This window comes from Sapajus apella, unplaced genomic scaffold, assembly GCF_009761245.1.
Source record: "Sapajus apella isolate SASKATOON/1434 unplaced genomic scaffold, GSC_monkey_1.0 scaffold133, whole genome shotgun sequence".
Taxonomy (NCBI): domain Eukaryota; kingdom Metazoa; phylum Chordata; class Mammalia; order Primates; family Cebidae; genus Sapajus; species Sapajus apella.
This window is the reverse complement of record NW_022437073.1, coordinates 567558-579609: the sequence shown is the minus strand read 5'-3', so window position 1 is coordinate 579609 and position 12052 is coordinate 567558. Positions and strand designations below refer to the sequence as shown.

Below are 12052 nucleotides of genomic sequence, written 5' to 3'. Positions count from 1 at the left end.
ATATATATATATATATATATATATATATATATATATATATATGTATATACACACACACACACACACACACACATACACACATACACACACAAATCAGCTGAACGTGGTGGCATACTCCTGTAGTTCCAGCTACTTGAGAGGCTGAGGTGGGAGGATCACTTGAGCTTAGGAGTTTGAGGCTTCAGTGAGCTGTGATGGTGCCACTGCAATCCAGACTGGGCAACGGTGCGAGACCCCATGTCGAAAGAAACACCAAAATATAGCATCTGTTTTCTGTGTGCCATAACTTTCCCTGAACACATTCAAGGACCTAATGGTATTAGTGGTACCTTTGGTTTTTTAAGTAGCATCCTAAGTGAATATCAGGAGGTACGTAAATGGAAACTACTTAAGAATAAGGCATTCTGAGGCAGATCAGGTGCCTGAATTGCTGATTTTCTGGAGTAAAGATTATAAATTGTACTTTTTACATGTTATTCCTTATGCCTGCTATACCTCTTAATTTTCTAGCTTTGTGCATAAGTGATTTAGATTTTTCTAGGACAGCATTTCCTAAGTAGCCGTGAGTAGAGATTTTATTTCAGATGTCTTAAGCTTAACGTCTAGTTCTTTATTAGTTTTACATCATCTTGTAAGTAATGCTGTTTTTCTTTCACCAGTGTTATCTGGTACATAATTTCGGCATACTTTTTGTGAACTTAAGCTGTTATGATGATCTCCCACACTGTGTACACTTAGCTACCTGGAAAGTGGTCTTTGTGAAAGGTACCTACTTAATTTGAGACTGAAAACAGATGGGGTTCCACATCAGTGGCCACCTGGCCTAGGAGAGAATAGGCCCTTTAGAAGAGGCCTGGCAGCGTGTCACCTGATACCCCTGTCCTCTATCTCAGAGACAGAAGCTCCCTTTTGTCTAGTGTGGATTATTTTTTGTCAGTTCTGCTGATACATTTGCCACTTTTAAAATGCCAGACCAGTTAATTTTAAGGGAAACTAAAAATTAATGTGGTATGTTCAGTGGTAAAGAAAATTTTCATTATCATGTTATGGTGTAGCAAGGACTGGGTCTAAATTTTCCCAAGCCTCTGATAGGATCATATTCCTAAACTTCAACTCCTAGCGCTTACTTAACTTCAGACCTCCATGTAGTTCTCAAAGAACATTATGTCTACCCCTATTTAAGATTCTAACTCTCTGAAGACTAATAAGAAACCAGCAGCACTACAAAACAGCTGTCTGCAATCTAACTATGATACATTGATGTTGTTGGATCTTTTTACTTTTGAGAAGGAAGAAATTACTCAAAAAGTGAATTTTGAGTAATTTATTCTTACTCAAAAAGTAATCTAGTAAAAACATTTAAAAACAACAAACTTTCTTTTAGGACTTAGTTATTCGTCTGACTGATGACACGGATCCATTTTTTTTATATAACCTTGTTATATCTGAGGAAGATTTTCAAAGGTAACTAAATTTTTTTCTGATCTTATATTTAATAAAAGAATAAGTTTCTGAGTTTTATGAATGTATTGGTACTGTTCTCTCAAACACATACTATGTATTGGATTTAGTTACTTTGGGAATATTGGGCTATTTGTACTATATTTACTTAGGGTGTTTTGGAAAATAAATATTTTGTGGATTATTAGAATTATGCTTAAAAAACCTGAGAAGTTTGAAGTTTTTGCTGAATTTATTGATCTTTTTTCCTGCCATTGAATAAGTTGTAAAAAAATCAGTGTTCCTTATCTTAGTTCTTGATTATAACAAGTGTTAGTAAATTTAAAAAAAGAATCTTTCAGGATGCTATTTATAATCAAAGATAGTAATTGGCTGGGCTTGGTGGCTCAAGCCTGTAATCCCAGCACTTTGGGAGGCTGAGGCAGGTGGATCATGAGGTCAGGAGTCCAGGACCAGCCTGACCAACATGGTGAAACCCTGTCTCTACTGAAAATACAAAAATTAGCCAGGTGTGGTGGTGCGCACCTATAATCTCAGCTGCTCAGGAGGCTGTGGCAGGAGAATTGCTTGAACCTGGGAGGTGGAGGTTGCAGTGAGCAAGATCTCACCACTGCACTCCAGCCTGGGAGACAGAACAAGACTCTGTCTCAAAAAAAAAAAAAAAAAAAAAAAAAAAAAAAGATAGCAATTAAATTTTTAAAAAATTTCTTTTCCTTTCTTCTGTATAGTTTAAAATTCCAGCAAGGTCTTCTGGTAGACTTCTTAGCTTTCCCACAAAAATTTATAGATCTCCTTCAGCAGTGTACTCAAGAACATGCCAAAGAAATTCCAAGGTAAGTTGCATGAGAACACTACATTGTTACATTTAATTCAAGACAGACTCTTCTTTGAAACACAAGTTGACAGCAAAATCTTTTCCATTTGTATGAGTATCCCTGTTTATTTTTAGAACTGGGGTTAGAGCTCCATTAAATCTCAAATTTTAAGGAATCTTGATTAAAATCAGAACTATTGCTTAATTTCCATGTCTTGACAAAGGCACTGAAAGTTATCTGAAGTATTTAATAGCATCAAGTATTTGTTTTATAATCTTGGAAAAAGGGAAGACTAAGATTTTATGTGTGTGTGGTGCTAGCACCTGATTCTTTTATTGTAAAGTTCACCATCAACCTTTTATTTATTGGTTTCATCAATTGATGATTGTTGTTGAATCCGTTATTTCATTAGAAAGAACAAAATGATGCTTTTCTATCATTTTTTTCTATATTAAGTATAATTCTTCTATAAACAACTTTTCCTCAGCGATTAGGGCTATTTGATTACTCAGAAAATTCATACAGAAATGATAAATGCTTAATTCTTACATTTAAATTGTCATTTTTTAGAGTAAAGAGCTGGTAGGCTACTTCTGTGGTACTCAGTAATTTTTGTTTTTAGTTTTTGCTTTTTCTCTCATTTGTTCCTCATGAACTCATGGACTTTTATATAGTGACTATGGCTTCAATGAATCTTTTCTTTTTTTTTTGCCCAATTTATCTTATACTTTACCATTTGGAGTCCTTTCATCTTGGCCCCTATGATTTCAGTATGCTCCCTTGCCTGATCTTTCTGAGTAGAGAAGCTTTGATTCAGTGAGAGATTTTCACTATCTCCTAATGTGTTATAATGTGACTTTTTTTTTTTTTTTTCCAAAGGTTTTTGCTACAGTTAGTTTCTCCAACAGCTATTTTGGATAACTCACCTGCATTTTTAAATGTGGTAGAGACAAATCCTTTTAAGCATCTTACACACCTGTCACTAAAACTTTTACCTGGAAATGATGTGGAGATAAAGAAATTTCTAGCAGGCTGTTTGAAATGTAGCAAGGTAAGATTTAAATTTAAGTCATTCTTTTAATAAAGTAAGTATCAATGGTCTTTGATAAATTATTGAAGATATACAATGCCATAAATTTTTGTTTTCTAAATAAAGTTTTATGACATATAAGGAATTTATTGTTTTTTATTTAGTCAAGGTATAGTGGGGATGGATCTGGACTAGGAATTGAGAAGCTTAGGTCCCAGGGTTTTTATGTGTGACTTTGGACAGGTCACTTAAACTGTTCTGTCGGGCTGGGCGCGGTGGCTCAAGCCTGTAATCCCAGCACTTTGGGAGGCCGAGGCGGTTGGATCACGAGGTCAAGAGATCGAGACCATCCTGGTCAACACGGTGAAACCCTGTCTCTACTAAAAAAAATACAAAAAATTAGCTGGGCATGGTAGTGCGTGCCTGTAATCCCAGCTACTCAGGAGGCTGAGACAGGAGAATTGCCTGAACCCAGGAGGCGGAGGTTGCGGTGAGCCGAGATCGCGCCATTGCACTCCAGCCTGGGTAACAAGAGCGAAACTCCGTCCCCCCCCAAAAAAAAAAAAAACTGTTCTGTCATGGTTTCATCAACTGGTAGACATGTATGGAAATAGCTTCCCTATCTAGCCCATCTTAAATGAGATAAGATAAATGGAAATGTCTTGAAAATTACAAAATGCTATATGGCACAAGGAAACAACATAGGGATGCTGCTTGAGTTTTTAGAGACTTTCTAGTCAAATGCTATAGATCGGTGCATCTCGAACTTTATCTGGAGATCTTGTTAAAATGATTTAGGTCTGAGATAGAGCCTGAGAATCTGCATTTCTAATGGGCTTGCAGGATGATACTATACTTCGAGTAGCATGGCTACAGATTACATTGAAAACTAATTTTGTTATTTTTATGACTAGGAAGAAAAATTATCATTGATGCAATCACTAGATGATGTTACTAGGCAACTGGACTTTACACAAAAGGTAATTCCAATTTCATTTTGTCTTTGTAAGTCATCCAGACATTGGCATTGAATTGCTTCTTGACTCAGTTCCAAGCTTTTATGTATTTTCTTTCAAAGCATGGTTCCATTGAATTTCCTCTCCTCTTTGCCACCTTTCATCTACCACTTAATTATCTTAATCTGATGCTTTCTCTTGCACATGTTTATTTACACAAACATTTCTGTATCCCTAATATATAACATGTTCCCCCAAGTCTTCATTAAATAAGATAGGTATTTTTCTGTCACATATTAGTTCTCCACTCCCCACTTACTCACCTTATTCCTCTGGCCTAAAAGGCTTTTTGGTTCCCATCTTCTAAACCTTTCTCTTTCTTTGCTATGTTTAGAATTAATTCCTCTGATAGGCTTAGCATCATATCAGTGATAGCTACCACATTTCTTCCCTAGTCTATGAAATTGAAGGCCAAAGTATCTGTTTTAGCTTGTTCTTGCTTTGCTTTAAAGAAATATCTGAAGCTGGGTAATTTATAAAGAGATTTAGTTGGCTCAGTTCTGTAGGCTGTACAAGCATGGCACCAACATCTGCTTGGCTTCTAGTGGGGGCCTGAGGAAGGTTACAATCATGGCTGAAGGTGAAGGAGAGTAGGCATGTCACATGGTTAGAGTGGGAGGGAGGAGGTACCACATGCATTTAAACAACCAGATCTCATGTGAACTAACGGAGTGAGAACTCACTTAGCACCAAGGGAATGGCACTAAATCATTCATGAGGGACTGCTCACATGATCCAGTCACTTTCCACAGGCCCTGCTTCCAATGTTGGGGATTACATTTGAACATGAGACTTGGAGGGGACAGACATCCTAACCATATCGGTATCTGTTAGTCTGCATGACCTCAGGCAGAAAATAGCCCTGTACAATGTGGCCCACAGGGCCATGTTAATTGGGTTTTATGTATAAGTGAACTATTCCTTATAATCGACTTGCTTTCCCCTACCTCTCTTTATTGGGTGGTAAAGAGCCAGATTTAATTAAAACCTTAAAGATAGTTAATCTTGACCTGTGGGCCTTTTTGGGTCTAAGATTGCTTTTATTCTAATGTTGATTTTATGAAATTCAAAAATTTTGTGTAGGAAAAGGCTTTGAATATGTCCCGAAAAGCTATAGTTTTGTTTAATATCCTTGTAAATATTGCTATATTCTAATAAGAAGTATTACATATGAAGGAGACTATCTTAATATTTTGTGTTAAACTTTAATGTAGATATTAACAGAAAAAAACCAAGAATTGGATAAGTTACGGAATGAATGGGCATCACACACAGCAGCCTTGACAAACAAGCATTCTCAGGAACTGACAAATGAAAAGGAAAAAGCCTTGCAGGTAACTGAAAAAATATTTTTTATTGCTGTTGGTCATTTTGTTAATTTTAAAAGTAATATGTGCTTACTTTAAATTTTCTAAACATTACAGAAGTATATAAAATAAATATCAAAATTCTCTTTCAAAGTCTTACTACCTAGAGATAATCTAGAAACATTTTGATTTTTTTCAGACTTTTCTCTATGTATATATAAATAATAAGTAGTTTATAAATATTTGTTTATAAACATAACTCTGTAAATTATGTAATTTACTCTATATATGTACCCATATAATGGGTTTTTGGTTTTGTTCTATACTAATGGGGTCTTATTGGATATATTGGTTGTAACTTTTTCTTCACTTAATGTGGTATCATTCTATATCAGTTAAGATATTCCTTTTCAGTGGCTGCAGAGTATTCATTTTTTGGGTTTAACTTAATTTACTTAACTCCTTGCCCAAATGGCCATTTAAATGCTTCAAAATTTTGGTTATTTTAAGCAGTACTGCAACAAGCACTCTTAGTATCTAGAAGTGAACCTACAACATATACATATAAAATATTGATGGATACTGCAAATTTGCCAACCAAAAAGGTTGAACCAAATGGAATCCCAACGATAAGATAGTGTATAAGGATACTTATTTCCCTATATTCTTGACTTTGTTTTTAACCTTCTTAATTCTTAATATTTGCCACCTGATCTTAAGGTAGTCCTAGTTTCAGTTTATATATCTTATATTTTTAGTGACAATAAGCATCTTTTAATATAACTTTTTTCATTTTTATTCTATGGATATGTTTTATTGTCTTTTCTTCCCTTTTTCTACTACTGCTTTGTAGTATGATTTTCTTTTTTATCTTCATATTATAGCTTCTTTTTTTTTTTTTTTTTTTTTGAGGCAGAGTTTCGCTCTTTTTGCCCAGGCTGAAGTGCAATGGCACGATCTCAGTTCACTGCAACCTCCGCCTACCAGGTTCAAGGGATTCCCCTACCTCAGCCTCCTAAGTAGCTGGGATTACAGGCATGTACCACCATGCCCAGCTAATTTTTTGTATTATTATTATTTTTTTTGGAGACGGAGTTTTGCTCTTGTTGCCCAGGCTGGAGTGCAGTGGTGCGACGTCAGCTCACTGCAACCTCCGCCTCCCAGGTTCAAGTGATTCTCCTGCCTCAGCCTCCTAAGTAGCTGGGATTACAGGCATGTGCCGCCATGCCTGGCTAATTTTTTGTGTTTTTAGTAGAGATGGGGTTTCCCTATATTGGCCAGGCTGGTCTTGAACTCCTGACCTCAGGTGATCCACCCACCTTGGCCTCCCATAGTGCTGGGATTACAGGCGTAAGCCACTGTGCCCGGCCAATTTTTGTATTTTTAGTAGAGATGGGGTTTCACCATGTTGGCCTGGCTGATCTCAAACACCTGACCTCAGGTGACCAGCCCTCCTTGGCCTCCCAAAGTGCTGGGATTACAGGCGTGAGCCACTGTGTCTGGCTTATAGCTTCTTTAATATTACATTTTATTTTTGTTTTTATGTACTTTACTAGATGCTTGCTTTTAAGAGTACAGCCTGATGATTTTTTGTAACTTTCACCCAAATTAAGATACAGAAATTGGACCAATATCTGTAATTAAGATACAGATATTGGACCTAACAATAGTCCGTAAGAGGTTATCATACTTCTGACTTACATCATCATTCATCAGTTTTGCCAGTTCCTGAACTTTGTGTAAATGGAATCATATATGTTTGTATGTGGCTTTCTTCACTTAGCATGATATTTCTGAAATTCAACTATGTTCTGGTGCTTCTTTTTATTATATGAATCTGTCATGATTTATCTATTTTCCTATTGGTAGACATTTGTGTTGTTTCTAGTATTTTGCTGTTACTAATTAAACTGCTGTGAACATTCTTGTACTTGTCTTTTTGTGGACACATGCACTTACTTTTCTTGGACATATATCTATTATTGGAATGGCTAGGTTGTAGTATAGACACAGGTTTAGCTTTAGTAGAAACTACCAGTTTGCCAAAGTAGGTATACCCATTTACACTGCCATTCTGTGCATGTGTAATAATGTCTCATAATAATGAACATTTCTCTATATGCATATTTATCATTTAGTCTCTTTTCAAGTGCCCATTCAAGTTGTTAGCATGTTTAATTTGCCTGTTATTATTGATTTGCAGGAATTTGTGTATTCTGGACATGAGTCCTTTGGCAGATGTATGCATTGTGAATATTTTCTCTGTCTGTAGCTTGCCTTTTCAGTTTTTATTGGTGTAAATTAAGGATATACACCCTATCTATCAGGTATATTAAAAACATTTCTCCCAGCCTGTCATTTGCCAGCATCTTTTGCCATATATAGTTATTTTATTTGAATGTTATTAAATCTGTCAGTCATTGCCTTTATGGCTTAAGGTTTCATTTTGCATTTGGAAAGCATTTTCCACTCCAGGGTTATGAAAAAATTCTCCTATATTTGAATATTTATATCATTTTCTTGCTATATTTAGCTTTTTAGTTTATTTGGAATATAATTTTGTGCAGTACAATATAAGGTTGAATTTTTTTGACATATAGTCAGTCATTGTTCACCAGTGATTTAAAATACTACCTCTATTATTTTACTTTTATTTTTTAGAGGTAGGGTCTTGCTCTATTGCCTACGCTGGAGTGCAGTAGCACAATCATGGCTCACTATAGCTTCAAACTCCTGGGCTCCAGCGATCTCCTACCTCAGCCTCCAAAGTAGCTGGGACTACAGGCATGTGTCACCATGCTGGCTGATTAAGTTTTTTGTAAAGATGGGGTTTCACTGTGTTGCCCAGGCTGGTCTTGAACTCCTGGCCTCAAGTAATCCTCCTGCTCAGCTTCCCAAAGTGTTGAGATTATGGGCATGAGCCACTGTGCCCAGTACTACCTTTATTATATATTAAATTTCTTTATGTACTTGGACTTGTCTCTAAACTGTTATTAAGAACTGATCTCATTTTCTCATTCAGTGGAGAGATATATCTCTTCATTTATTAAGATCTTATTTGTTGAAAACAGACTTATTTACTCTTTATCTCCTGTTTTCTCTTTTTTCTTTTTCTTTTGCAGTCTTGTTAAACAGTGTTTTTGCCTAGGGACTTTACAGATTTTTATTGTGTAAATAAGACCATCTACTCTACAAGTACCACTGTGGTTAGATTTATAATTGTTTATCACTAGTGTATATTAATGTTATATCCAGCCACCTTACTAAATTTACATACTGTTTCTAAGAGTTTTGGAGTTGATTCTCTTAGGCTTTCCAGGTAGATATATAAACTATAAAAAATAGTAATTTTTCTCTTCCTAATATTTGTGTCCTTTTTTTCTTGTACAGAAAAGTGCAGAATAGTAGTGGAATCTTTATCTTGTTTTAGTCTTTTTTGGTGAATAATTAAAATATCTCACCATTAAATATGATGTTTACTTTGCATTTGAGAGAGAGAGTTTTCTTACTTTCTTCCTGAGAATTTTAATTCAAAGAGTGCTAAGTCAAGTGAAATTAGTTTTGGGGATCTAACCAAATAATTATATTATTTTTTCCCTTTAATAGTGTAATAAATTATGACAATAGATTTCCAAAGGTGGAATCATCTTTGAATTCATAGAATAATACTTAAATAGTCATAGGGATTTTTAATAAATTATTGTATAAGTTTGCTAATATTTAACTTGTGATGTTTGTATTTTTATTTATTTTTAGAGACAGTCTTGCTCTGTTGCTCAGGCTAAAGTGCAGTAGCGCAGTCAAGGTTCACTGCATCTCAACCTTCCTGGCTCAAGCAATCCTCCCACTTCAATCTTTGGAGTAACTAGGACCACAGTTAGATGCCCCCAGGCCTAGCTAATTTTTTTTTTTTTTTTTTTTTTTTTTGAGATGGAGTTTCGCTGTTGTTGCCCAGACTGGAGTGCAATGGCACGATCTCGGCTCACTGCAACCTCTGCCTCCTGGGTTCAAGCAATTCTCCTGCCTCAGCCTCCCGAGTAGCTGGGACTACAGGCACGCACCACCATGCCTAGCTAATTTTTGTATTTTTAGTACAGACGAGGTTTCACCTTGTTGGCCAGGATGGTCTCGATCTCTTGACCTCGTGATCTACCCGCCGCGGCCTCCCAAAGTGCTAGGATTATAGGCATGAGCCACCGCGCCCGGCCTAGCTAATTTTTTTTAAGAGATGGGGGTCTCACAGTGTTGGTCAGGCTGGTCTCAATCTCCTGGCCTCAAGTGATCCACCTACCTTGGTCTCCTGAAGTGCTGGGATTAAAGGCATGAACCACCATGCGTGGCCGAGGATGTTTGTATTTATACTCATGACATTGGTCTGAGATTTTCTTTCCTACACTTCTTAGTTTGCTTGTGGCAATTATGGGTTATAGACTATCGTATTAGAATTATGCTAGCGTCATAAGAACATTTTTCAGTTTTCTTTATTCTTTGAAACAGTGAAATAACAGGGAATTAATCTGTACCTTGAAGGCCTGATACAATTAGTCTTTTAACATCATTTGGATCACACAACTAGTTGAAGCATTTATCTTTTTCTTTTCCAGTTTTCTGCATGATTATTGCTCTGTTTGAATTTTCTATTTTTTCTTTTTTAAATATATATTTTATTGTGTTTTAGGTTTTGGGGTACATGTGAAGAACATTCAAGACTGTTGCATAGGTACATACATGGCAATGTGGTTTGCTGCCTTCCTCTCCCTCACCTATATCTGGCATTTGTCCCCATGGTATCCCTCCCCAACTCCCCACTCCCCACTGTCCCTCACATAGTTCCCCCGCCGACAGACCCCAGTGTGTAGTGCTCCCCTCCCTGTGTCTATGTCTTCTCATTGTTCAACACCCACCTATGAGTGAGAACATGCGGTGTTTGATTTTCTGTTCTTGTGTCAGTGTGCTGAGAATGATGGTTTTCAGGTTCATCCATGTCCCTGCAAAGGACAAGAACTCATCGTTTTTTATGGCTGCATAGTATTCCATGGTGTATATGTGCCACATTTTCCCTGTCCAGTCCATCATTGATGGGCATTTGGATTGGTTCCAAGTCTTTGCTATTGTGAACAGTGCTGCAATAAACATGCATGCACATGTGTCCTTATAATAGAACACTTTATAATCCTTTGGATATATACCCAGTAATGGGATTGCTGGGTCAAATGGAATTTCTATTTCCAGGTCCTTGAGGAATCGCCACACTGTCTTCCACAATGGTTGAACTAATTTACACTCCAACCAACAGTGTAAAAGTGTTCCTGTTTCTCCACATCCTCTCCAGCATCTGTTATCTTCAGATTTTTTAATGATCGCCATTCTACCTGGCATGAGATGATATCTCAATGTAGTTTTGATTTGCATTTCTCTAATGACCAGTGATGATGAGCATTTTTTCATGTTTGTTGGCCTCATGTATGTCTTCTTTTGTAAAGTGTCTGTTCATAACCTTCGCCCACTTTTGAATGGGCTTATTTGTTTTTCTCTTGTAAATTTGTTTTAATTCTTTGTAGATTCTGGATATTAGCCCTTTGTCAGATGGGTAGATTGCAAAAATTTTTTCCCATTCTGTTGGTTACCAGTTTACTCTAATAATTGTTTTGCTGTGCAGAAGCTCTGGAGATTAATTAGGTCCCATTTGTCTATTTTGACTTTTGTTGCCAATGCTTTTGGTGTTTTAGTCATGAAGTCCTTGCCTATGCCTATGTCCTGAATGGTTTTGCCTAGGTTTTCTTCTAGGGTTTTTATAGTGTTAGGTCTTAAGTTTAAGTCTTTAATCCATCTGGAGTTAATTTTAGTGTAAGGTGTCAGGAAGGGGTCCAGTTTCTGCTTTCTGCACATGGCTAGCCAGTTTTCCCAACATCATTTATTAAACAGGGAATCCATTCCCCATTGCTTGTTTTTGTGAGGCTTGTCAAAAATCAGATGGTTGTAGGTGTGTGGCGTTACGTCGGAGGCCTCTGTTCTGTTCCATTGGTCTATATCTCTGTTTTGGTACCAATACCATGCTGTTTTGATTACTGTAGCCTTGTAGTATAGTTTGAAGTCCGGTAGTGTGATGCCTCCCGCTTTGTTCTTTTTGCTTAGAATTGATGTGGCTCTGTGGGCTCTCTTTTGGTTCCATATTAAGTTTAAGGTGGTTTTTTCCAGTTCTGTGAAGAAGGTCATTGGTAGCTTGATTGGGGATAGCATTGAATTTATAAATTTACTTTGGGCAGTATGGCCATTTTCATGATATTGATTCTTCCTAACCATGAACATGGAATGTTTCTCCATCTGCTTGTGTCCCTTGTGTCCTCTCTTATTTCGTTGAGCAGTGGTTTGTAGTTCTCCTTGAAGAGGTCCTTTACATTCTTTGTTAGTTGTATTCCTTGG

At 36.7% G+C, this 12052-nt stretch overlaps 1 protein-coding gene across 4 annotated transcripts in view; it reads left to right on the top strand.

The window, feature by feature from the left end:
- Positions 1–12052, top strand: part of SASS6 (SAS-6 centriolar assembly protein) — a 60217-nt gene that overhangs the window by 8068 nt on the left and 40097 nt on the right. For 3 of the 4 annotated variants that reach the window (XM_032262934.1, XM_032262933.1, XM_032262935.1), the window contains 5 exons: positions 1385–1464; positions 2190–2294; positions 3156–3327; positions 4221–4286; positions 5537–5656. In XM_032262934.1, coding sequence (XP_032118825.1) covers positions 1385–1464; positions 2190–2294; positions 3156–3327; positions 4221–4286; positions 5537–5656 — 543 coding nt within the window. The remainder of the gene's footprint in view (positions 1–1384; positions 1465–2189; positions 2295–3155; positions 3328–4220; positions 4287–5536; positions 5657–12052) is intronic. The other variant, XM_032262936.1, reaches the window with a different exon arrangement.